Source organism: Sphaerodactylus townsendi, linkage group LG01 (assembly GCF_021028975.2).
Source record: "Sphaerodactylus townsendi isolate TG3544 linkage group LG01, MPM_Stown_v2.3, whole genome shotgun sequence".
Classification (NCBI taxonomy): Eukaryota; Metazoa; Chordata; class Lepidosauria; order Squamata; family Sphaerodactylidae; genus Sphaerodactylus; species Sphaerodactylus townsendi.
The window spans coordinates 177,381,191-177,407,652 of record NC_059425.1 but is presented as its reverse complement, the minus strand read 5'-3'; the positions used below and the strand labels follow the sequence as shown (position 1 = coordinate 177,407,652).

Sequence of the window (26,462 nt, the reverse complement as noted above, 5' to 3'; positions counted from 1 at the left end):
CGAGCAAATTCCCCCAAGTGACCGTGAGGTAGGTCCCAGTATGGTGCACCAGCTGAAGTTAACTACCTCCATAGTGTGATTTCCAGTGTGTTTTCAGAAATACCAAATCTATTTTGTTGGAAGTCAGGGAAACAAACTTTCTTGGTGTTATGATCATAAAATGGCAAACCATCAACTTTTTCCGCTTATTTCCACAGGGAGAACCAGGGTTTCCCGGATATCCAGGGCCAAAGGTATTTAAATCAATCAGAAATCTGCTAAAGTTGAAGAATAAACCAGAGAAATTCGAAGAAACATGGAAACCTTATTTAAAAAACTGAGAGTTGGAAAAAAAATAACTTTAATATAATGAAATAGTTGGAACCCCTTGAGTAGATATGAATATGATAAGGGTTAAAAACAGCCTAATATATTAGAAATAAACAAATAAGAATTATTATTGATATCCTTTCCCACAGAGCCAATGGTAATGTTTTTTTTTCCTTATCAATAAAACAATAATAAGATAGTTATTTTTCTTAAGAAGGAAAAGAGAATGTACATTAATGAGGAAAGTCAAATTCTAATTTTCTAAAAGTACTAGCAAAAACAGTATAAACGGTTTGCAACAATCTTTATTGAGAGAATAGGACTTTTTGTTTAATATGATTGTATAAGGAAAAATAGTTCAATAATAGAAGAAAAGACAGAAGTAACATAAAGAGGTCAAGAAAAACGACAGAAATTACTTTAATCTCTGACCTTTTTATAAATGTTGCAGCTAAAGTGGAATTATTTTAATTAATTATTTGACAACTGTAAAATTACGATTGCTGTACGTATGTAAATGTGTGTTTGTGTTGATTTTTGTAATTATGTGAATATATAATAAACTTTATTTAAAAAAAAATCTGCTAAAGTAAGGGAATGCCTGTTTCGATATCTCACCCAGAGTTAACTCTTTGCTGTTTTCTGGACAGGGTGCACCTGGAGATCGAGGCAGTCTTGGTGATGCTGGCCCCAAAGGAAACAGAGGTCACAGGGTAATCTTAGCTTCTCATGTTTGTACTCTTGGAGATTAAAACATAAGACAGTCTGGTTCAAAGACCTGGGGTTTTTTTCCCCTTCATTACAGCATTTTCTTTGCATGAAGTTTAATCCACTTGCATATTGAAACTTAATGAGAAACCCAGCCAGCATTTCCCAGGCATTGCTCAGCAAAGGTAGAAGAGATATCATTGGCCCCTTCCGCACACGCAGAATAATGCGTTTTCAAATCACTTTCACAACTGTTTGCAAGTGGATTTTGCCATTCCGCACAGCTTCAAAGAGCACTGAGAGAATCTGGAGACAACTGTGACTAGTCTAAGGTTGCCCGGCAGGCTACATGTGGAGGAGTGGGGACCCGTATCCAGTTCTGCAGATTAGAGTCCACCGTTCTTAACCACTCCACCACAATGGCTTTCCAGTAGCTGTTGATGGACTCTCCTGCATGAAACAAATCCCCTCTCAATCACAGACAGTCAGGGAGCATGTTCTACGTATGCCACAGGAGTTGGCTTAGCAGCTGCCCAAACCACCAAATTCAAAGCCAGGACTCTGCATCCACAGACTTGAATGTTTCAGTACTCTTCTGAGGAGAGTGGGTTTCTTCTGCTGATTGTCTTGTGCTATAGCAGTGGTGGCGAACCTTTGGCACTCCAGATGTTATGGACTACAATTCCCATCAGCCCCTTCCAGCACGGCCAATTGGCCATGTTGGCAGGGGCTGATGGGAATTGTAGTCCATAACATCTGGAGTGCCAAAGGTTCGCCACCACGGTGCTATAGTGAAATAAAAGTGAAACTAAAATTCTCCCCCCAACATATTCTCCCCCACCCTTGTTCAAGAACTTTCCTAAGCTGTAGCAAACTTCTGTGAGGTTTCTATTCATTTCTAACGGCTCGTTTCTGTCCCAGGGCTGTTTATATTCAACCTTTTGGCTGAATCTTCAGAATATTCAACCTATTGACTGGATCTTCATAATATTAACAAATAAGAATCTGTGCAGTTTACACTTTAATTTTAAGAAGTGAAAGCAAACAAAAATGCAAAAAGAGAGAGAGAGAGCACACATCAGATTGTACCAGTGCCTATGTGACTAATTTTATTTGAAACCTCTCTGCATGAAGATAACCAAACAAGGACCGCTAATGTATGGGAGCAGTATGAGTTAAATGCATTTACTCTTTCCCTCCTTTTAGGGTACACCAGGAGAGCCTGGCCCACGAGGTCAAAAAGGAGAAAGAGGATATGGAGGACCAGCAGTAAGTTGTTTGTAATACAAGTTAACAGCCCAGCAAGAGAGTATCGCTAGAGAAGCTTATGAACTTCTTCTCACACTTATGAACTGCTTCTCACATGGGTTTACAGTTCAGATTATGCTCTGCATCTCACTTCCTCTTTGCCTTCTAATTTACATTGACTAACTCTGTCATCCCAGATATCTTGATATAATAATAATGGAGTCCTTGAAAATAACAAGCTTTTCTCTCCTCCTGTGGAAGCAGCAGTGACAGGAAGCATGTGTGTTGAGGGGGAGAAAATATCAGCTCTAGAGCCTGGTCCCTTCCTTCAGCAGAGTATGGTCCAGGGAATTGCTTTCCCTTTTCATTTGCAGAGGGGGATTATTTTTTGGAAAGAGCTACAATATCGCTATAACTGATTTAAAGGGCTAAGCCAGCAATCTTGCAACTACTGTGTAATGAGATCTGTAGAGTTAAGAGAACCAGGCCTAAGAGAGTTCTCAGCAGAAAAGATGTGCAGCAAGGAGTGATTGCCTCCTTGCGTGTAAACACAGAAACATGAGGAGACCCCACTGCAAGCCCACTGTCAGTGAAGAGTCCTGAGGTAAGCGTTTCGTGCATAATGGGCCTTGGTCTGGAAGTCTCTGTTCTCTTTCTTCATGATGTTCTCGATGGGTCGCTCCCCACTCACCATTAGCCGCGGGGTTTTCTCTTGTTCAGACGCGGGGAGCCAGGACGTTCCCCACATCCCCAGCGTCCACTGCGCGGCTGCGCAGAAATTGCCGCTCTTCCTCCTCCCTGGTGCGCGTCAAATCTGCTCTTCGAAAAACAGCAACATTTTCCCAAACCCCGCGCTTGGCGCGGGGTGGTGGGGTGGTGGGGAACCCGGAAGATGACGCGCGGTTGATTCGCTAGCTTAGAGCTTTCCGGCCAATCAGGGGAAAGAATCCTCCATTTTGTTTGGGGAGGGCGTCACCGTCAGTGCGCGGAATGAAGCCACATGAAGATCGTAGGGAATCATCATGATAATTCTATATTACAAATGTAGGCATTGAGACGTGTGCACAACGTGGACGTGACGAGTATTGTTCCCTTTGTTCATGTTTATTGCTGCAAATTCACAGCTAATTTAGTTTTAATTCATTAATAGCTAGGTGCTACAGAGCAGACCAGGACGAGTAGTCGGGTGGCAGCGGTAAGAACTGGTTTCACTTTCTTTTTATGCTGACGCTGGGGCATGTGCAGACGTCTCAAACAAATGCTTCCAAAGCTTCCAGCGCCTTTCTGATGACATGCAGACATCCTAGCCTATCAAAAATGACCTCGTCCCAGCCAATGAAAATGGAGGCCCGCCCTCCCTCCATGACGCACACCTGTGCCAGCCAATGAAAACGCTTCATTGCCTCTATTTCCACGAAACTCCCGTTCTTGGCCACCCGCGTTAGCTCCTTAATGGCAAATGAGTGGGGAGCAAATAGTCTCCGTGGTCATAAGCCGCGGAGGCTTTTCGGCGCCGGGACGCTGTGGAGTTGCACACGAAGAGGTAAGTGGGGAGCGACCCTATATTTGTTCATTATCTTCTGTGCACCCTCAACCCCATCACTTCCTGCTGCCTGCCTGGAGACTTCTATCAAAGCTCTCATGCCCCATCTGTGTTCTTTTCCCTCCCATAAGAGATACTGAAACTTGGCTAGTCTGTGTAAAGCGAACTCTCTTAAACTTGCACCGTGTAGTAAAAATTGCATTTTTAACTCTTTCAGGGATTTAAGGGTGACAGAGGAGAGTCAAGAGATGTAAGTCAGCAATTCATTTATTACTCCAACCATTGCATTTCTTTGTACCAGATTATTTTTCATTTTCTTCCTTTCCTTTCTTCTTAAAGCAATGTGCCCTTGTCCGCAACATCAAAGATAAATGCCGTAAGTCCTGTTTGATTGTTCCTGATGTTTATGAAGCTCATTTTCGGCTCAGACTTTGAAGTAATTGATTTTTTCCCCTTTTCTTTTGTTGTCGTTCACAGCTTGCTGCTATGGTAAGTCCAACGCCAACTATTTCAGGTCCAGTTTTGACTGTTTGTGGTCCCCTTCAAAGGACACACACTGATTTATGACCATTGTGGAATTTCGCCTTTGGCATTTTAGAATCCAATATAGTTAATAGTATTGTTTTTAATGTACTCACTGTACCTACAGGTCCAAGGGAATGCCCACTTTATCCGACAGAATTGGCCTTTGCTATAGATACTTCTTCTGGTGTGAGTACAGACGTTTTCAACAGAATGAAGCAAGCAGTGTTGGCGATCGTCAACAACCTCACCATCGCTGAGAGCAACTGCCCTCGTGGCGCCCGCGTTGCCTTGGTTACGTATAACAGCGAACTCACCACGGAGATTCGTTTCGCCGACTCCCGAAAGAAAACCAATCTCCTGAAGCAAATCGAGGCCCTCCGAGCCATACAGACGACCAAACAGCGAAGCTTAGAGACGGCTATGTCCTTTGTCGCCAGGAACACCTTCAAACGTGCTCGCAGCGGCTTCCTCATGAGGAAGGTGGCTGTCTTCTTCAGCAACGGACCCACGAGAGCATCTCCGCAACTCAATGAGGCGATGATGAAGCTCTACGATGCAGGAGTCGTGCCGGTGTTCCTCACGAACAGAGATGATCGGGCCCTTTCGAACGCACTGCAGGTTTGGATCCTTCCATTTATCTTCTGTTTTAGGGATACATGGTTTAAGCTGGGGCTTAGCAAATGGAGCTGCAGCCCTCCTCCCTGTGTAGCAGCAGCAGTGGTGCAGTGGTTAAGAGCAGTTGCACTCTAATCTGGAGAACCGGGTTTGATTCCCCGCTCTGCCACTTGAGCTGTGGAGGCTTATCTGGGGAACTAGATTAACCTGTGCACTCCAACACATGCCAGCTGGGTGACCTTGGGCTAGTCATAGTTCTTCAGAGCTCTCTCAGGCCCACCCACTACACAGGGTGTTTTTTGTGAGGGGGGAAGGGAAAGGAGATTGTAAGCCCCTTTGAGTCTCCTTACAGGAGAGAAATGTGGGGTATAAATCCAAACTCTTCTTTTTCTTCTTCTTCTAAATTGTCTCGAAGGCTGTTTTCCTATTTACTCTTTGAGAGGGTGATCCTAAATAAGGGTGGCTAGAAGTAAGTCCCATTTTATTCAGTGGATCTTACTCCCTGGAAAGTGCTCTTAGGATGGCGACCTGTGCCTTGGAGTCATGCTGATGACAACGTAAATGATGAAAAGTGTGGCAATTAAGACCCACCTGTCTCTAGCAGATTTTTATCCCGCCCGTCCTCCACGGAGCACAAAATGGCAGGTATTTTATCCTCACAACATCCCTGAGAGGTAGATTTGGCTCAGGTCCCACTTAAAGGTTTTGCAGAGAGAAAACCAGCCTCATGTATCTAATCTGGAGGAACCAGGTTTGATTCTCCGCTCTGCCGCCTGAGCTGTGGAGGCTTATCTGGGGAATTCAGATTAGCCTGTACACTTCCACACACGCCAGCTGGGTGACCTTGGGCTAGTCACAGCTTCTCGGAGCTCTCTCAGCCCCACCTACCTCACAGGGTGTTTGTTGTGAGGGGGGAAGGGCAAGGAGATTGTAAGCCCCTTTGAGTCTCCTGCAGGAGAGAAAGGGGGGATATAAATCCAAACTCCTCCTCCTCCTCCTCCTCCTCCTCCTCCTCTTCTTCTTCTTCTTCTTCTTCTTCTTCTTCTTCTTCTTCTTCTTCTTCATTACGAGTAGTGAAAAAGTGCAGGGAAACTGACTATGGTGGGTCTTCCAGGCAGCCTTTGATCCATGTGAAACTTTAGGAGCAAAAACTACCAGACGGCAGCCACATAGCCCAGAAAACTTACAACAGCCAGTTGATCCTGGCTGCGAAAGTCTTTGACAGTGCAGGGAAACGTACCATCTGGTTTTCCCTGCTTCATCATCTTCTCTTTGGTCTGTAGGCATCCAGAATCCAAACATGCAAATGTTTATAGATGCCGAGCACAGCTATTTATGAACTGCATCCGCTGAATAATAACATGGCGCTGTGCCATGTTCCCCCTTTTGTCTCAATCAGATCAACAACTCCATAGGCGGCCAAGTGATCGTATTTTCCGGCGGCGCAGATCAAATTAATCAAACGATTAGGAGAGTAATAACATGCCATATTTGCCTGGGTGAGTTGTTTGACTTCTTCCCTATATAAATCTACCAGTCGCTTCTGTTGTTACATATAATTCAGATTTACAATCCATGTGGTGTGTTTGCTTTCGCTGCATGCGATGCACAGAACTTTTTATCCCCCTGATCCTTGGCAAGCTGGGCAGAGGAAAGTCCTGACTCAGTTTTCTTTGACTCACAAGAGGCACATTTTAGAGCAACCCAGGAGCCTGTCTCCTCTGCAACCCCCTCCTTCCCCACCACAATGCGCTGCAATTTTAATTTGCTACATAAAAGGTTTATTTGACGGTTTCCCCCAAAACGACAAATGTTCCTACTTTAATGTATTTTAATTACTGTTACATTATTTTGGCCGAAAAGCCCTGTGCTCTGTAGACTTCTGTGAGCGGTGGATTCTAATCTCGTGAATCGAGATTTGCTTGTTTCCTCACTCCACCACATGAAGCCTGCTGAGTGGCCTTGGGCTGGTCGCAGTTCTCTCAGAACTCCCTCAGCCCCGCTTACTTCACAAGGTGTCTGTTGTGGGGAGAGGAAGGAAAGGAGTTTGTAAGCCTCGTTGAGACTCCTTACGGTTGAGAAAAGCAGTGTGTAAATCCAAACTCTTCTTTTCTTCTTACTTTATAATTGAGCAGTGTGTTCCTGAACCAGAAAGTGAGGGCTGCTGGGAAGTGTAGTCCTTGACCATCCAGGAGTGCCTAGATTCCAGCTTCTCCCAGAGGGGCAAGGACTATACTTCCCAGCAGCTCTTGCTGTAGGGTGCCATACTCCCCTCCCCCGCCCCCAAAGTGTGCTTCTCCCTGGTAGCAGTGAGCTTTGAAAAGGGGGATTTGTGTGGGAGGTGAGAATTTGAGAAAGGAGAGCCTTTCTCTCCTTAGTCCACACTGTACCTGTGGGCCTTTCCCCACTCACCGTTTGCTCCGCGCTACTCTTGCCAAGTAGCGCGGGGTTCAGCGGCACTCCCCACTACAGGGGCGGCGACAACGCAGCCGCCCCGACTCTGCCGCTCTGGCGCCCCCTCAGCACGAGTCATTTCTGGCGCTGCTGAAAATAGCGCCTTTTGATGACCCCGCGCAGAGCACGGGGCAGTGGGGAAGCCGGGGAATACAATCCCCACACTGAAAAGGTCCACGTCGGATGAAAACGACGTCATTTTTAAAAGTGGGGAAACGGCCTATGTTTTCAAGGAGTTTTTACACCTGTACTTTCAAGGACTAGAAGAAAAAATATACTTGCTTTTTCTTAGTTCAGTGGAAGCCATTTCATGTCACCTTCTGTGCTGCTTGGGGCGATGCACATATACAGATCCCTTTATTCTCTCTCTTCAGTCATGTTGAAGGATAGCAGTTGTGCATATTCCTAACTGAATGGTGATACTCTTCTCCTCCTAGATGTATGCGATCCTGATCCCGCCTGCGGCCCACAAAGGCCCACCTTCGGCAGAGACAGACGGGCGGCTCCGACGGACGTCGACATCGACATGGCCTTCATCCTGGATAGCTCGGAGAGCACCACGCCGCTGCAGTTCAGAGAGATGACCAAGTACATCGCGTATATTGTCAGCCAGCTGGAGACAAGCCCGGACCCGAAGGGATCCCTGCACCATGCCCGGGTGGCCGTGGTCCAGCACGCTCCTTATGAATATGCCACCAATTCAAGTACCTCCCCCATCAAAGTCGCGGTGTCCCTAACAGAGTACAGTTCCAAAGACAAGCTGATGGACTTCGTTGGGAACCACATGGTGCAGCTGCAAGGCACCAGGGCTGCAGCAAGCGCCATCGAACACACCATGAGGCTAATTTTTGAGCGGGCGCCAAATCCCCGGGATCTCAAAGTCATTGTATTGATGATTACAGGAGAGGTGAAAAACCAGGAGCTGGAGCACCTTCGGAGAGTGGTTGTGGAAGCTAAATGCAAAGGGTACTTCTTTGTCATCCTTGGCGTTGGCAGGGAAGTGAACAGCCGGAGCATCTACAGCTTGGCCAGCGAGCCCAATGACGTCTTCTTCAAATATGCGGACAAGCCCTCAGAACTGCACGAAGAGCCTCTGCTGCGCTTTGGAAATCTCTTGCCATCCTTTGTCAGCAGTAAGTACAGGGTGCCTCTCAGCCCTTCAAGGGGCGTTTCCCCACTTACCTTTGCTGCCCTTTGCTGCGCGCTACTCTCAGCGCACGGCATCTCTGGCGCGCGCCTGGGCGTCCCCACAACCCCGCGTTCTGTGCGGGGTCATCAAAAGGCGCCGTTTTGAGGAGCGCCAGGGATGCTGCGCGCTGAGGGGGTGCGAGAGTGGCAGCGTCGGGGCGGCTGCGTTGTCGCCGCCCTGGCAATTAAGGGAGTGCCGGGGGACCCTGCGCTACTTGAGGAGAGTAGCGCGGGGCTTAAGGTAAGTAGGGAAGGGGCCAAGGTCAGGTTCCGACAGTGGAGCGAGGAACGCGATAGCCAGCAAGCAGGACAGCATAGGGAAATGGCGTTTGCTGGGAATGTTGTTCCTTTCCTAGCTGGATCTTGAACAAAACCCAGAGAGCAGCAGTGGCATAGTGGTTAAGAGCAGGTGCACTCTAACCTGGGGAACCGGGTTTGATTCCCTGCTCCGCCAGTTGAGTTGCGGAGGCGTGGTTGGGGAACTAGATTAGCCCGTGGGCTCCAACCCACGCTATCTGGGTGACCTTGGGCGAGTCACCGCTCTTCAGAGCTCTCTCACCCCCACCCAAATTACAGGGTGTTTGTTGTGGGGAGAGGAACAGAAAGGAGATTGTAAACCCCTTTGAGACAGGATTGAAGGGGGGGGGGGTATAAATCCAAACTCTTCCAAATCCAAACTCAGAGTCCGAATCGCACATCTTCCAAAAAGATTCACTTGGTTCTCTGTTGTAGTGGGTGAAAGCAGCAGACTCTAATCTGGAGAACTGGGGTTTGATTCCCCACTCCTCCACATGAACATTGGACTCTTATCTGGTGAACTGGATTTGTTTCACATGAAGCCTTCTGTGGTTTAAAATGACATCCTTCTGTTTTTAGGTGAAAACGCCTTTTACCTCTCTCCAGATGTCCGAAAACAATGCGATTGGTTCCAGGGGGACCAACCAGTTAAAAAAGTTGTCCTACCAGCGTAAGTGGAATGTGTTTTCTGGGTCTACAAAAGAAAAGGCAGAGTTGCTTTGTTTCTGGTCTCACATGAATTGTGAGCTTTCCCCGCCTTCTATAGAGAGCACGTCATTTGTTGCGATGGGCAATAAATATGGATTTACCTTAGTTTAATTTTCTTCATGGGCATTTTGATGCATCAGACCCTTTGGTTGCATGTCTTGGATTGCGGAGTGCTTAAGGGGAGGGGGGTTGGAGGGGGACCAAAATTGGGAGTGACTTTTCCACCTACTAGTGTGAAAGTATCTTTTGAGATATATTAACAGTTATAAGAGAGAGAAGAGAAATCATAATCCATTCCATCTCCATTTTCCATCTGATTCCTTCCTCCCTCTTCCTTCTGTCCAGCTTCACTGTCTCACCTCTCACCTTATCTCCATCCTCTTCCTGACTGTGACACTGGCTCATTCCGCACATGCAGAATAATGCACTTTCAAACTGCTTTCAGTGCTCTTTGAAGCTGTGCGGAATTCAAAATCCACTTGCAAACAATTGTGAAAGTGGTTTGAAAACGCATTATTTTGCGTGTGCGGAAGGGGCCTCTGTGTGGCACCGCTTTGAATTGCTCCAGCAGTCCAGTTTGCCTTCCAAAATCTGCTTTGGTTTTTTTGGCAAAACCTGGATGGGCCCAGATATCTTTTTGGGGGGAGGGGGTACTCCCAGTGGTGGGATCCAAAAATTTTAGTAACAGGTTCCCATGGTGGTGGGATTCAAACTGTGGCATAGCGCCAATGGGGCTGGGTGGGGCACGACGGGGGCGAGGCTGGGCATTCCAGGGTGGGGCATTCCTGGGCAGGGCTGTGGCAAGGATGCAGCCACTGCGCTGGTCCTTGGGTGGGAAACTAATGCACGCAAGCGCAGGCTGCCACGCACGCCGGTGCACCTCCTGCTAGACTGCTTCAAGTTCTGCGCACTACTGCTGAGAGGAGGGGCGTAACTAAGGCAAAAATCACGTGGCAAAATCACCAATTAGTAACCCCCTCTCGGCACGCACAAATAATTAGTAACCTACTCTCGGGAACCTGTGAGAACCTGCCGGATCCCACCTCTGGATACTCCCACTGCCCTTTTTAAAAAAAACAAAACAGTTTTTTGTGCAAACCTAGGGTTTCTTCTGGACTTGCAACAAACCCTCGATGCAAACCTAGGGTTTCTTCTGGATGTGAGTTGTAGCTACTGCTGACCACATTTTAGAAGGATTTTTTCTTTTCTGTGTATGAGGCTAATATCTTTAGAGCCAGCATGGCGTAATGGTTAAGAGCAACTGACTGAAATCTGGAGAACCAGGTTTGATTCCCCGATCCTCCATATGAGTGGTGGTCTCTAATCTGGTGAATCAAGTTTGATCTCTGCTCTTCCGCATGAGCGGCAAGTTCTACTCTGGTGAACTGGGCTTGATTCTCCACTCCTCCACGTGAAGCATGCTGAGTGACCTTGTGCTCATCACAGTTCTCTCAGAACTCTCTCAGCCCCACCTACCTCACAAGGTGTCTGTGGTGGAGAGAGGAGAGAAGAAGTAGGGTATAAAAGCCAACTCTTCTTCTTCTGTTAGATGTAAGTCAATTGAATGTTACAGATAAGGGGAAATTCCCATTTTCCTCTCAGATCAGGCCCACATTCTAGCAACTATTTGTTTAAAGCATCCAACGGTGTAGTCCTGAGCAGTTCTACTCAGAATCCTGCTGTAGTCCACTCAATGGGAATTACTCCCTGAAAAGTTTTCTTGGGTTTGCGCTGGAAAGCTAGAAATTCAATAGACCCACTCTGACAAATTTACCCTTCAGGAAAATACATTTAAAACCATGGCCCTTGAGGTAATATTCATGAACTTCAGTTTAAATTGGATCATTAACTTGCTAAGAACAAAAAGCATTTTGTTTATTGAAGGTTGATAGAGACCTAATTAGGGAATTGCCTGAGCCCTCCGGGGGAGGGCGGTCTATAAGTTTAATCATTCATTCATTCATTCATTCATTCATTCATTCATTCATTCATTCATAGATAGATAGATAGATAGATAGATAGATAGATAGATAGATAGATAGATAGATAGATAGATAGATAGATAGATAGATAGATAGATAGATAGATAGATAGATAGATAGATAGATAGATAGATAGATAGATAGATAGATAGATAGATAGATAGATAGATAGATAGATAGATAGATAGATAGATATGCTTGGAAAAAAACAGAACTAGTGGCGGGAGATGGGAAAGGGAAGCATTGTGTGTTGCATTGTCCCTTCTGGCACTCTAAGGATTTCCTCAGTCTCTATGGTAAAGGCCAGAGTTTGGGGAGAATTCTTAGGCCAGAAGTCCCAACTTGGTATCCAAAGGCATCGTGGTATCAGTGACACATTTCCTGGCACCCACCAAGTGTTTGTAAAAAGTAGATGGGACCATGTGGGCCTCTTGCCTAGCAGGGCTTCTGATTGGCTCCTGGAGATTTGATTGGCTGTGCAGATTAAAACGTTGTTTCAGTGGTAGCTGCTACCGGATTGTTGTTTTTAGTCTCTGTCACTCCTCATCCCAAGGGTTTCTGAAGTCACCTCTCTTCTCCCTGCACTTTGGACATCCTGTGTGTACACTTCTCAATCTTCTGCAGTGGCCATTTTGTGGTTGCAGCCACAATTCTGTGTCTGAATTCAAAAGGTGGCCACAGGCTCAAAAAGGTTAGGGACCTCTGCGTTTCCATTTCTGTCCTGCCGCTCCATTGAACAAGGGCAGGAGACAGGGAGCACCTGCTGGGCGGTCGCACATGGCGAATCTAGACCTAATTATCTTGAACAAAGCCCAAAGAAACCCTTGCTGTTTACGGTAGGAGTAAACAAGCTATAAGCATCATGATGATCTGCAAAAAATCATATCCATTCTCATAGCTGTTTTTCGTTTGTGCAATCAGAAACGTTCCAAACAATGTGACCGCTTCAATCACTACAACAAAACCAACAGCAAAGCCAACCACCACCAAACCAACAACAATAAAATCAACCGCAAAACCAACAGCGCCACCAACAACCCCAACAACAATAAAACAAACACCACCGACGACGACGACGACAACAGAAAAACTGGAAGGTATGTACAATTTTGTTTCAGTTAGAAGTTATATGGTTATACAACTAATGTACCGTATATACTCATGTATAAGTCGAATTTTTCAGCACATTTTTAATGCTGAAAAAGCTCCCCTCGACTTATATGCGGGTCATTAAATTTTTTTTGTGTTTTTACTTTGCCGGCCAGCAGGGGGCACAGTTTTTATGCTAGCGACACCAAATTTTCAGGGTACCCTCAGAAGACACTCCTGATGATACCAGCCAGGTTTGGTAAAGTTTGGTTCAGGGGGTCCAAAGTTATGGACCCCCAAATGAGGTGCCCCCATTCCCCATTGTTTTCAATGGGAGCTATTAGTAGATGGGGCTACCCTTTTGAGGGTCCATAACTTTGGACCCTCTGAACCAAACTTCACCAAACCTGGCTGGTCTCATCAGGAGAGTCTCTTTATGGTACCAGCCAGGTTTGGTGAAGTTTGGGTCAGGGGATGCAAAGTTATTGATCCCCAAAAGGGTGCCCCATCCCCCATTGTTTACAATGGAAGCTAATAGTAGATTTTCCATTTCTGATAATATCCCTCTTAAAATTTAAGTTGGGTTACATTTGGACATACAGATGATGATGAGGAATCCAGTTTTAAAGGTTTTAACTCTCGTGTTTTAGCTTGGTTGCTGATTGAGCTAAGGTTTTTGTACTTTTAAAGTTATTGTTGATACCATATTTTTCTTGTTGACCCTCTTTTCCACTTACAGAGCCAGTTTACTGTTTTTCTTTGAAATAAATATTCAAAAGCATTTAACCTACTGATGCCTCAATTGATGTAATTTTATTGGCATCTATTTTTATTTTTGAAATTTACCAGCAGCTGCTGCATTTCCCACCCTCGACTTATACGCGAGTCAGTAAGTTTTCCCAGCTTTTTGTGGTAAAATTAGGTGCCTCGACTTATATGCGGGTCGACTTATACATGAGTATATACGGTATATAAGGAATAAATAACAGACTAGTAGGTAAGAACATAAGAACTAGCCTGCTGGATCAGACCAGAGTCCATCTAGTTCAACACTCTGCTACTCGCAGTGGCCCACCAGGTGCCTTTGGGAGCTCACGTGCAGGATGTGAAAGTAATGGCCTTCTGCTGCTGCTGCTCCTGAGCACCTGGTCTGCTAAGGCATTTGCAATCTGAGATCAAGGAGGATCAAGATAGGTAGCCATAGATCGACTTCTCCTCCATAAATCTGTCCAAGCCCTTTTTAAAGCTATCCAGGTTAGTGGCCATCACCACCTCCTGTGGCAGCATATTCCAAACACCAATCACACGTTGTGTGAAGAAGTAGAAACTACTAAGAAAGTATTGGATGTTTATGAGGCAACTATATCTACAAATGTTCTTCTTTATGAACCAGCAGTGAAAATGTTAGAATCAGTGGGAAAGTGAAGTAAATAATCTATTGAATATATATGATACTCCAATAAGGGAGTTATTTTAATTCTATGTTAAATTCTATGTCTTATTTTTTTTTCTGTAAGAGTTTCAATTACCAAGGTGGGACATTGAATCCCGCAATTGTCAATAAAACTCAATAAATATATTTTAAAAATTCTGTTTCAGAAAGGCAATTCGTGTATGAAATGTACATATTTGAAGTCATTACGATTAAGTGAAATTCAGACAGCTCATCTATGGAACGTGGGTGTTGAATTACTGGGGCAGTGGAGAAACTTGTCAAAGAATACATGTTCATGCAAAAGCTTTAATTTGAACTGGGGCCTTGTTTTTCATTAGCAAGATAAATATGTCTTGAATTTATAACTGGTTTCCACAGAGTTCCCAGGCGTATAAAGTTTGGGAAATGTTCTTTCATGGATCTGCTCTAGATTAGGTAGAAATAATATAATTTGTTCCGCATATTCTACTTAATAGAATATGCAGAATAAATTATGTATTTGAGTCATTTTTTTTCTTTTCCGTGAATTGTCTTTCTGCAGAGTAATATGAATGCATGTTGAAGTAATAGTCCAATTTAAGTTCCGGTAAAATGCCAATAAATCAAGCTAAGTAATTTGCGGGTTTGAGCCGAAGTTGTAGGTTAAATTTAGACTAAAATTGCCTTTTCCAAAATTGAACATTCTTGCCTCACCTTTCCCAGTGCAGCACGTGGGGCTCCTTGAAATGCTGCTCCAAGAAACGGGACATGAGGAGGTCTATAGCAGGAAAGAGGGTGTTAGTGGAAACTGCTAGTTTCTTTGGATCCAACCCATGGTCTTCAGCTGGTATAATTGAGTCTGTAAAGTAGATGTGTGCTTGTGTGGCTCCGCCTCCTGCAGCAGCCATTTTGTGATTGGTTCCGCCTCCCATGGTGGACATTTTGTGTTTGAACCCACCCTGAGTCAAAATCCCAGAGATGCCCATAGGTTTACGAAGGTTGGGTCCCCTGCATTAAATTTAATGAAACCAGCTAGAAAGTGAAAGAGAAATCATTTCAAAACCGCCACAAGGACACCTTTTCCCTGAGATGCCAGTTTTCTGTCAGCTAGGAAATGTTTATCAATTAAAGGAGCTCTTGTCTGACAGAGAGCAGCCCAAGCACAGGCCTTGCTCTTTGTCTATAAGCATTCGGCCTACCACAGGCATAGCTGGGCCAGAGTGTGCTTGGTGCGCACTCTGGCTTCCCCCCCCCCCGACAGCAGCGCCCCCCACTCCTACTCCCACTCCCACTTACTTTAGAAAACCGAGCAGGCTGGAGAACAGGCCTTCCTGTTCTGGTGGGAACTACATTTCCCAGGGTCTCCTGGGAAATGTAGTTCCCACCAGAACAGGAAGGCCTGTTCTCCAGCCTGCTCAGTTTCCTAAAGTAAGTGTGAGGGGGGGCGCCACAGGGAGCTGCTGTGAGGGGGAATCACGCCAGCCGCCCCGTGGCGCCCCCTCCCCGCGGCGCCCCCCTCCCCGCGGCCCCCCACACACACACTTACTTTAGAAAACTGAACAAGCTGCAGAACAGGCCTTCCTGTTCTGGTGGGGACTACATTTCCCAGGAGACCCTGGGAAATGTAGTTCCCACCAGAACAGGAAGGCCTGTTCCACAGCCTGTTTGGTTTTCTAAAGTAAGTGTGTGGGGGGCGCCGTGGGGGGGCAGGGGGAGGGGCCGGGGGATTTTGCGCCCCCCCCACGTGACCCAAATTTGTGCGCCCAGTGCATTGTGCACCCCCTTTCCCCTGGGAGCTTCGCCGCTGCGGCCTACAAAGGAAGAAAATGCTGACATAGCTGTTTACACCATATACTTTTTGAATGGAGGAAGGAGCAGAAGACAATGAAATAAAAGGAGCAGCACAGTAGTTAGCCAGGTAAAAAGCAGGTTTCTACTTTATATTTCTCTGGTGGGGCAATGAAATGCTGCTGTTTTGAAATGTTCTGAATCTGTTACTGAATCTGAGGTGCCTTGACTGCAGAGGGTGAATAGAGAAAACAGCGGCCCTGATTAAAACCACAAAGTTTCATGTGGGGCTTAAAGTTGATACAGCACCATTTTTTCCAGCATCTCTCTCTCTCTCTCTCTCTCTCTCTCTCTCTCTCTCTCTCTCTCTCTCTCTTTCTCTCTCTCTCTCTCTCTCTCTCTGGATCGGATGGCGAATACTCCCAAGACCAAGCTACACACTCCTTAGAAAATTGTCATAAAGTGGGTTCAGCCAGGATGCGTTGAATTGCAACTTGGACGTGGTTTGAATGACTTGCATGTTCCAAGATGCAAAAAAATCTTCTGAAAGTCAACTTGTGTTGACTTCAGCGCATGAAAATGTTTATGTTTAATCAGTGATGAAAGCCCTAAGCGCGCTCAGTCTGGTTTTTGTGTATAGTTGTTGCTTATCTTTACTGTTTGCCAAAAACCGTTGCCTTTCTTCTTCTAATCCACCAGTAACTTAGTCCCTTCCTTTTCCTACAGTGGTAAAGCATGTGGGTCAAGTCCAGGTCACGGATATCACCGAAAACAGCGCCAAATTGCACTGGGCGGACCCTGAGCCTCAGCATGCCTCTCTCTATGATGTCACCATCACTTTGGCACATGACCACTCTTTAGTTCTGAAGCTGAACTTAACGGGCACTGAACGAGTCATCGGTGGCCTTGGGAGCGGACAGATGTACCACGTCGTGATCACAGGCTACCGCAATGCACAGGTCAAAGCAACCTACACCGGAACATTTAGCACAAGTAAGTTTGCTTTCGGTGCAAGAATTTGCAGACTTGCAAGCTGTGGGAAGGGACCAACTGGAACAGGCTCCCGGCTCAGTTGCCCACTCAGAAAGAATTGGGGGTCAGCCCCTCCCAGCTTTCATCTTTGGCAAGGCCTGACTTGAGATCGGATCAGGCATTCAAACACTAAAAAGGGGAAAAAGAAAAACTCAACCAAGACAGTACAAAGTTGAGCTGAAAGCTATAAAATCTATTCCAAAATGAACCTATTTATTATCTAGTGTACACAAGGACATTAGTTCAAAACACAAGGCCTGAATTTCAGGCTATACCTTTAACAGCCAAATCCAAACCTCTCCTGAATGTGGGGGACAAGGCTGTTGTGGCGCCGCCCTGCTGCCTCCAAAGGAAAGCACCAACTAGTTAAAATCCCCCATAGGGGATAATGGATGTATGCCACAAAAAAGTGGCATACATTCGAGGCTGGCTCCATCGGCGCACAGGGGCAGGGAGGACAGTGGAAGCCGACTACCGTCAGCTCTATGCCCCCAGAACACCCCTAGCCATGCTGGGGCATCTTTCTGTGCCAACAGGAGCTGGGGAATGGTGGTGGCTTCCGGGGTTTGGTACAACAGAAATGTATGGTTCCTACTTGTGTATTACCCCCTTTAATGGCACATTTGCCCTTTGCACCAGTTGGGTGGGCCCCTGTGTCAGCCCAGGGCTGCACCAACTCGTGTGGTGAGTCTGCCCCCCTTTGGATTGGGCTGCCCAAATCAGTGGAAATTGTACATACCCCAAAGTCTGTGGATGATACGGTTATGTCAGTGACAAATAAAGGACTATGCACATTTCACCAATGTGGTGTAGTGGTTAAGAGCAGGTGCACTCTAATCTGAAGAACTGGGTTTAATACCCTGCTCTGCCACTTCAGCTGTGGAGGCTTATCTGGTGAACCAGATTAGCTTGTGCACTCCAACACATGCCAGCTGGGTGACCTTGGGCCAGCCACAATTCTTCAGAGCTCTTTCAGCCCCATCTACCTCACAGGGTGTTTGTTGTTGGGGGTGGGGGAGGGAAAGGAGATTGAAAGCCCTTTTGCGTCGCCTTACAGGAGAGAAAGGGGGTGGATATAAATCCAAACTCTTCTTCTTCATCTGGATTGGGCTGCCCGGCTATAATCACCCGGTATGGATAAGGTCTGTGCCTATCTTCCAACACAGATGTGGCAACGCACACTTTTAAAAAGGGATATACCAGCTCATTGTCATTTCTTCCCACAAAGAATGCTGGAAATTGTAGTTTGGGAAGATACTCAGTAGTTTCCATTGGAAAACCTGATCATCTTACGAAACTACATTTCCCAAAGTTCCCCAAAGATAGGAAAGAACCATTAAACTGGTTTAAATCTGCAGTGTAGACTTCTCTGAACTGACTTCTTGGAGAAGCATAGAATTCATCTTAGCTTTCCGCAGGAGAAAGAAGCGACTCGTACAGCCGCAGAGCCAGTGGTGGGCTTCAGCAGGTTTGCACCGCTTCAGCAGAACCGGTTGTTAAAATGGTGCTTGTAAACAGCCAGTTGTTAAATCATTTGAATCCCACCACTGCACAGAGCCAATGTGATGGTGTGCCGTTCCAGTGTCAGTTCTAATGGGAGTGGGCAGATTTGCATCCCCACATGGCTGTGAGATTTACTGGGTAAAACTGGGATAGTCAGCCTAAGTCATCTTATAGGATGAAATGGGCGAAGGCCGTGTACAGTGCCCTGAGATTATTGGAGGAAAGGGCACGAAAAAAAGTTGGTGATATTTGAAGTACTTGTAGACTTTCAGACTGGGAGCTGCTTTGTAAAAAGTACTGGATTGAAAAAAAAACACTCCATTGTTTTTGGCTGCTGTAAAATATAAGGTTCAACTGGATAGTTCATCAAACATCTGTTACTAATTTTCCCAGTTGCAAACCAAGACTCATTTGAAAAGTTTGTGTCTTTATGTAAGCAGAACCATACCTGATCATTGCTGTGTTTATGTGTGTGTTTTTGAGGTTGCCACGATGAAAACGAAATCCCATTCTTCTGTTGTTCTCCAGTTTGTATTCCAAGTTGTTTTATAAGTTGAAAGGGACCCAGTCTGACTCTGTTAAGAACAAGAGATCTCCCCCACATTGCAGTTATGGATTCCTAGGCCTCTTCCGCACATGCAGAATAATGCTCTTCCAATCCACTTTGCAGCTGGATTTTACTGTGCGGAATAGCCAGATCCTCTTGCAAGCAATTGTGAAAGTGGGTTGAAAGTGCATCATTCTGCATGGGCGGAAGGGGCCTTAGTGGGGCATTTCAGTCTAAATGTGCCTGGTTAGGGTTTGGTTTCAGGCACTTCCCTTCTCCCTGAGTATTCTGCATTTCCTTCCACAGAGGTCATGCCATTGCCCAAGGTGCCCCTACCTGCATCTGCCCAGCTGATGTTGAACACTGAGCCACTAGAAGAGCCGAAAACAGGTAAGACACCAAAGAGATGTCCCTGCTGTACAATGCTTAATCTGCCTCAGCTGTATTATTTTCAGTAATCCTTCCAGATGTTTTAGTCAGTAATTATTTTCTGTGGATGAGTAAATTGAGTAAAAAGCATTTTTAATAATGCACTAAGTTCCATTGGACTGTGATGCTCTGAATAAGGGCGATTCTTTCAAATGCGAGACTTTTGGTATTCAGAATTCTACAAATGAGAGACTTGCAAGGTTTCATGGGAGAGGGACAGTCTCATTCTTTCCTTCATTGGCTCCTGCTTCCCCATCTCTGGCTCTACCTCTGGTTGGCTATTCTTCCTCCACCCCATTTCTCCTCCTTCTTCTTCTGTCTTCCTTCTACTACTTTTTCCTTCTACTATCTCTCATTAAACACCCTCCCAATTTCTCCATCGCACAACCCAATTGGCACCCAATTTTTCCTTCCTCTGGCTTACTGACCCGCCCACAGTGTTTCCCCCCATGGATACCATTCCCCCACCTCCCACGACCACTCCACGGATACCAATCCCACATCAAGTCACACAAGCAAGCCTCGTAGGATTCAAGCCTCGTAGGATTCAAAAGAAAGGAGACTCCCATCCCTCAGCATCCCAGTTGGCCCACCTTGAACAAGTCTCCGTGAATGCAGAGGAAGAAGAAGAAGAAGAAGAAGAAGAAGAAGAAGAAGAAGAAGAAGAAGAAGAAGAAGAAGAAGAAGAAGAAGAAGAAGAAGAAGAAGAAGAAGAAGAAGAAGAAGAAGAAGAAGAAGAAGAAGAAGAAGAAGAAGAAGAAGAAAGGAGGGGGAGGGGGAGGGGGAGGAGGAGGAGGAGGAGTTGGTCCCACTTTTCTCTACCTTTAAGAAAACTCAAACACCTTTCCCTCCCTCGCCCCACAATAGACACCTTGTGAGTTAGGTGGGGTTGAGAGAGTTCTGAACAAACTGGGACTAGTCCAAGGTGGAGGAGCTGGGAATCAAACCTGGTTCTCCAGATTAGAGTTCGCCACTCTTGACCACTATAGCAGGCAGAAACCTTCTCCTCAGCGACAACCTCTGGCAACTCTCTTTTGCTATTATGATAGCAGCCAAGCATCACATGATGGCATTCAGCAGGCAATGAAGTGTTTCCAGTGCCTATCAGCAGAATTGCCCTTCAACTCATCTGAGTGTGAACTTAATTTTGTCCGTTCTTCATCCTCTTCCTGCTCTATTGACCTGCTTCTTATCCCAAACGGTTTATTCTAATCAAGTATTAATGAGGGATCGCTTGGGTTGTTCTCAGTGATTAACACCATGTGGATCGTTAATACCTGTTATGAGTGTGTGACCGTTGTGTTGACTAATGCCAGTAGTCTCTTGTGCTCTTTGTTGTCATACCTATAGGACTGTAACCTCTTAACCTAGATGGCCCAAGTTAGCCCAAGTTATCTCCTCAGATCTTGGAAGTTAAGCAGGGTCAGTGCCCAGATGGCTGACCACTCAGGAAGTTGAGGGACACTATGCAGAGACAGGCAATGGCAAACTACCTCTGCCTTGAAAACCCTAGAGGTGTCCAACTCTGGCGCTTCTGATGTTCATGGACTACAATTCCCATCAGCCCCTGCTGATGGGAACTGTAGTCCATAAACATCTGAAGCACCAGAGGTGGACACCCCTGCCCTATGGGGTTCCCATAAGTCATTTGCAGCTTTACAGCCATTCTCACCACCAACCCCAGTCTTATATTTTATATGATCTCTTGTAGTACTATTCGAAGGATATTAAAGACAGTAAGATAAGGATCACTTATCAAATGGGCCTGTTGGTAACGGCTCCAGTTGTCATGTTGGCATCCCAGTTGTACGGTCACCCTGCTTGGCATCTCAAGCCACATCTGTTTGTTTCAGATTTCAAAACCGTAGAATTGCTTCTGGCTAGCTCTTTCTGCACAGATCTCCTAAAAAACATTTCTGAAACGTTTATAAAACGCTTTCAATCCTGCCTTTTGCTTCACGCTCATCCCCTTCAAATGATTCCTGTCCGCCATGACATGATTCCCTCCCCCCTTTTTTTAGCTCTGTGTTGAATTGATTCTGCAACGCTTCACAACCTTGTGCTGCATTCTCTACTCCTTATAGGCCTCTTCCGCACAAGCACAGCAATGCTCTTTCAATCCAATGCACTTTGTAGCTGGATATTACAGTGCGGAATAGCAAAATCCACTTGCAAACGATTGTAAAAGTGGATTGAAAGCGCATTCTGCATGTGCGGAAGGCGCCATATACTCGATGCTTCGAAGATTGACCCCCACCCCCAACTAAAAGAACTGTGAAATTCTGCAAATAAACAAGCAAGGGGGAACCGAGTGAACTCAGAAAATAGCTCTCAGCAGAAAGTTCAGAGAAACAGAGAAGCATGGGAAATGTAGTCGGTAGGTCACACAGCAGCTGAAGACTTTTCAAAACATTTTAAAAGGGGATTTATTTAAAACATTTTGAGGCTGGAAATATAACACTTTGGGGTTAAAAACAATGCGGAACTCCCTGGAGGAAACATTTTATTTCCTCCATTTAAAACGTTTTGAAGCCGGAAATGTAACTTTTTTGGGGCAAAGGCGGAACTCCGTGGAGGAAAACATTTTATTTCCTGCCTCAAAACGTTTTAAATGAATTGCGCAGAACAGCCTGCCCTCAAGTTTCCATTCATTTCTCTTGTACGTTCAGTGGTTCTAGCTTGAGCCAAACAGCCAGAGCCACTCGTTCGCTTGCGCTTTGCAGGATTTCAGAATCGTGTGCTGGCTTTCGAGAGGTCCGTCAGCCTGGATGGAATTTCAAACTTTCTCAAGGCCAAAAATTTCTGAGAAGAAACAACCTAGAGGAACATTTGAAAACTTTCCCTCCCACTACGTGGACAGTCTGTTTTTTTGTACACCACATATAGTTGATTTCAGTGGCCTTTCACAGCAATAGCTCCTCATGGGATTGCACTGATAGCTGTATCCGCAGGGCTGCCCATCCCCTTGGCTTTGAACACACTTTTCCTCTCTCAATGGTTTATTAGATCTTTTGCTGGAGATAAAATCAGCAACTCAAGCTTTAAAACATAAAGATGTTCCAGAGCTAAAAGACCAAAAAATGAAATGTCCCATTATGTTCACTTTGGCGAAGATGTTTTTCCTCAGAACTTGGCAGACTTCACGTGCAATTTTACATAGAACGAGCATGTAATAGAAGCTTCTTCTTGATTGTTTTGTCATGGAGGTTGTATGTTTGTGGGGCCTGTCGCTTCTATTTTATGTTTTGTTTTTCCAGTTTTCCACCGCCTGGGTGCGATGAGAGTTACGGTTCTCCTTTTGTGTTTGCCTGGCTCTGTGTGGTAACGATTGTCCGTGGTCCTTTTTCCGTCTCGTTCGATGTACCTAACAAACTACTGAGCTGATTCTGGAAAGACTCCTCCTTGTCTCAATGTATAATTTGTTGTTTGCTGTTCAATTGTAAGTGGGTCACAAGAGGTATAAAAAGATACATATCAGTGTAACCTTAGTAGAACCTCACACGACAGTGAAGGTAACTGGGAGCAGACAACGGCTCCTCTTCTAGAATATCCTGAAATATTCTGTACCTTCTCACCATGCAGTCTTCCAAGAGTGCATTCACATATGAAACTGTGAAACAGAGCCCTCAGGGGATGGGGCGGTATATAAATATAATAAACAAACAAACAAACAAATAAATAAATAAAGCCATTGAAATTCACAAGCACATGGACTATTTCAACAGGAAGGAAGAAACCATGAAAATGAACAGAATTTGGCTGCCAGTGTTGAAAAACTCTAGAATCAAGACAGTGACTGATCAGCTCCACACAAACACAGGACAACTATAGACTATAGCACTCAAAGGGAACAAAGACAAGGATACTTCTATTCAGATCCATTCAACTATTGACCTTGCTAGGTTCATTGTTACTCCCATGCTACAGACTTCTCTGTGACTCACATGCAAGGCTACTCTATTCAGATGGCCTCACCTTTTCACCTCACAGTATATATACTCCACTTGCTTTCCATTCCTACCATCAGATCCTCTGAAGATGCCAGCCACAGGTGCAGGCGAAACGTCAGGAGATAATACTGCTAGAACACGGCCATACAGCCCAGAAACCACACAGCACCCCAAATAAAATAAAACTTAGCATAGGTTTTTGCCTTTGCTTTCTCTGCACTGTAAATACAAATAGTCTCTTTGTAAATACTGTAAATAAATCTTGCTTTGGTCCTGCATCAGTGTGGAATAGTGGTTAAGAGTGGCGGACTCTAATCTGGAGAACCAGGTTTGATTCCCCACTCCTCCACGTGAGTGGCTAACTCTGATCTAATGAACTAGATTTGTTTCCCCACTCCTATACATGATGCTGGCTGGGTAACTTTGGATTAGTCACCATTCTTCGGAACTCTCTCAGCCCCATTTACCTCACAAGGTGTCTGTTGTGGGGAGTGGAAGGGAAAGGAGTTTGTAAGCTGCCAGTGAGGTATAAATCCAAACTCCTCCTCTTCTAAACAGTGTTCACTCACAAATACAGCTAAGGTGTGGGAAGCATTCTTACCACCACAAGAGCATGTGAGATTGCTTTGTTCTGTAAGGGAAATATTTTACCACACCTCCTCACAAGAGCGGAGCAAGGGGGAACTGCGCCCGGGGCACGCGTGCGCCCCTGCCACGCCCACGCCCCGCAATGCCCTCGCCGCGCTCTTGCCATGCCACCTGGTGCGTCGCGCACCCCCTACCCCACCCCATTCCCTTCGCGCTACGCCACTGCCTCTTCATAATTGTCAAAAATAGTGTGATAAAATATGGATTTCCTTGTGGGTGAAAACCTTCAGTCTGAATGTTAATCCCTAGGCTTGCAAGAAAATTGGAGGGAGGAGATATATTGGTCTAACATTAAGCAAGAGAGCAGCTGATACGTTTAGTTAATGTGAATCGACCAGCAATCCTGCATGGTGTAATCAATGGAATCTTTCTTATTGCCCTGCCCATATGGATAATTGCTTGCAACGCTGGTGGGCATGAATTAAGAGAGGAAAAGAAGCTTGCCTGGCAGTTTATACATGTTTTGTTTCTAAGCGCCAACACACAATTGTGCTTGGGAACAATATATGTCTAATGGCCGCCATAAGTGTGAGGTAAAACCTAGGGCAGACCTGGGCATTATACGGCCCGCGGGCCACATCCGCCCCGCCGGATGACCCTGACTGACCCCCCTGCCTTGCTGGGGAGCGAGGCGCCTTTGAAAGCCCCGCAGAAGCCGGTTGCCTTGGCTGCCGGCTTCTGCGGGGCTTTCAAAAGCACCAGTCGATGAAAAAAGTAGGTCAAGGGACTTAAGTCTCCCCACTTGCTTGATTGTCACAGTGGACAACTATGCAGGTAGGTTAAGCCTGTGATTCTTTGTGCCAAATAGTGTTGTATGCAGAACTGTTGCCACTGATTCCAAGTTGATCTGTGCACCTGTCTGTCACTTATCAGCCCCTATTATGCAGAATTGAGTTCAGCCTTTTGGCCCGGCCCTCCACAATATTTTCTGTTCCTTATGCGGCCCCATGGAAAAAATAATTGCCCACCCCTGACCTAGGGGGTGTAATTATGGCTGGCAAACTCATAGGCCCCTTCCGCACACGCAAAATAATGCCTTTTCAAACCACTTTCACAACTGTTTGCAAGTGGATTTTGCCATTCCACACAGCTTCAAAGAGCACTGAAAGCAGTTTGAAAGTGCATTATTCTGCATGTGCGGAATGAGCCATAGTGTTGTTTTTGTAATTTGGGAAACCACCCCTAGATTCCATTTGGGCTGTGAGATTTGACAGCTACGTTGGTCTTGCTTCCCCCTTCCCCCCACTATGCTTTGACTGCTACACTGCACTGGATTTGGCCAAAGACTCCTAGAGGCATGTGCAGGTCTAGCGCTTTACTGCAAACGTATGGCTTAAAAACAACCCCCCTGGAATAAGATATTAAGACGCATGTGTCAGTCGCTTGGCATGTAAATAATTGAGAATGAATTCACAATTATTATTTCCCAGGTTTCTGCAAAGGGAGGTGCCAGGAGACGTACGATCGCTCATATCGAGCTTGGTTGCATTAGGGCCGCGGAGAAACGCTGCGCTCTCTTTCACTCGTTTTAACTCTGGGGTTTTTTTTAAAAAAAGTTTTGCTTTCTCTGCTTTTTTCAGCTTTTTAACCTCATTTAACATTTGCACATTTTGAAATTCGAATTTGACAGATCCTTGCTTGCTGGACCTTGACATGGGGAGTCAGTGTAAGGAGTATCAGGCTAAGTGGTTCTTTGACTACAAAAACAAGATCTGTACCCAGATTTGGTATGGTGGGTGTGGCGGGAACGCCAATAGATTTGAGACTGAAGCTGACTGCATTAGCAGATGCTTGAAGCCATGTAAGTACCTGGCACGGGGGGGGGCGGCCTGGGAGCGGGTAACAATTTTTGCACTGTCAAATATTGCTGAGCAAAAAAATATTGCTGAGCAAAAAAAAATATTGCTGAGCAATTTTGCACTGTCAAATATTGCTGAGTTGACAAATTCCGCGTGCTTTTTTCCCTCTACAGTAGAGGAGAAAAGCATACCGCTTCCTGCCCTTGAGAAAAGTCACCTGACAGGTAGAGTCAAAAGCGACAAGGCATCTGCCTTTGGTCATTTGTCTGTCTACTGGATGTGTCTGTCCCACAGAAAATGGCTGCCTTGATGCTTTGGTGCCTTGCGCAGTGTGTTCCCTGCCTGGCCGTCTCCGTTTGCATGCTTCTTGTCGCACCTTGAAAAGCAGAGTTAAGTAGAAAGACGTTGCGTAATAGGGCATCCCTTCTGGAAATGGCCTCACTATCTGGCACTGTGTTTCCTCATGCTTGGAAGACAGGGACAACCTCTGATTCTGAAGGGAAAGAGGCTTTCTAGTCTTTTGGGGGATCAAGGAGGAAGCAGGGTCTTGAGCAGCCATTCTCAACCAGGGTTCCGTGGTACGCTGGGGTGCCGTGAGCATGTCCCAGGGGTACCACGGCAACACTAGCGCCCCCCCTCATTTTTGTGTTGTCTCCCACCGGCGCCAGCAAGGACATGGAGCTGGC

General features: G+C 45.8%; 1 protein-coding gene across 1 annotated transcript in view; it reads left to right on the top strand.

The window, feature by feature from the left end:
• COL6A3 (collagen type VI alpha 3 chain) overlaps positions 1-26,462 on the top strand; it is an 89,894-nt gene that overhangs the window by 48,164 nt on the left and 15,268 nt on the right. The window contains exons 18-32 of the mRNA XM_048506261.1: positions 198-233; positions 960-1,022; positions 2,224-2,286; positions 4,026-4,058; positions 4,148-4,184; positions 4,286-4,297; positions 4,458-4,951; positions 6,348-6,447; positions 7,840-8,535; positions 9,467-9,557; positions 12,499-12,674; positions 16,595-16,861; positions 19,257-19,340; positions 25,608-25,778; positions 25,950-26,000. Coding sequence (XP_048362218.1) covers positions 198-233; positions 960-1,022; positions 2,224-2,286; positions 4,026-4,058; positions 4,148-4,184; positions 4,286-4,297; positions 4,458-4,951; positions 6,348-6,447; positions 7,840-8,535; positions 9,467-9,557; positions 12,499-12,674; positions 16,595-16,861; positions 19,257-19,340; positions 25,608-25,778; positions 25,950-26,000 — 2,374 coding nt within the window. The remainder of the gene's footprint in view (positions 1-197; positions 234-959; positions 1,023-2,223; positions 2,287-4,025; positions 4,059-4,147; positions 4,185-4,285; positions 4,298-4,457; positions 4,952-6,347; positions 6,448-7,839; positions 8,536-9,466; positions 9,558-12,498; positions 12,675-16,594; positions 16,862-19,256; positions 19,341-25,607; positions 25,779-25,949; positions 26,001-26,462) is intronic.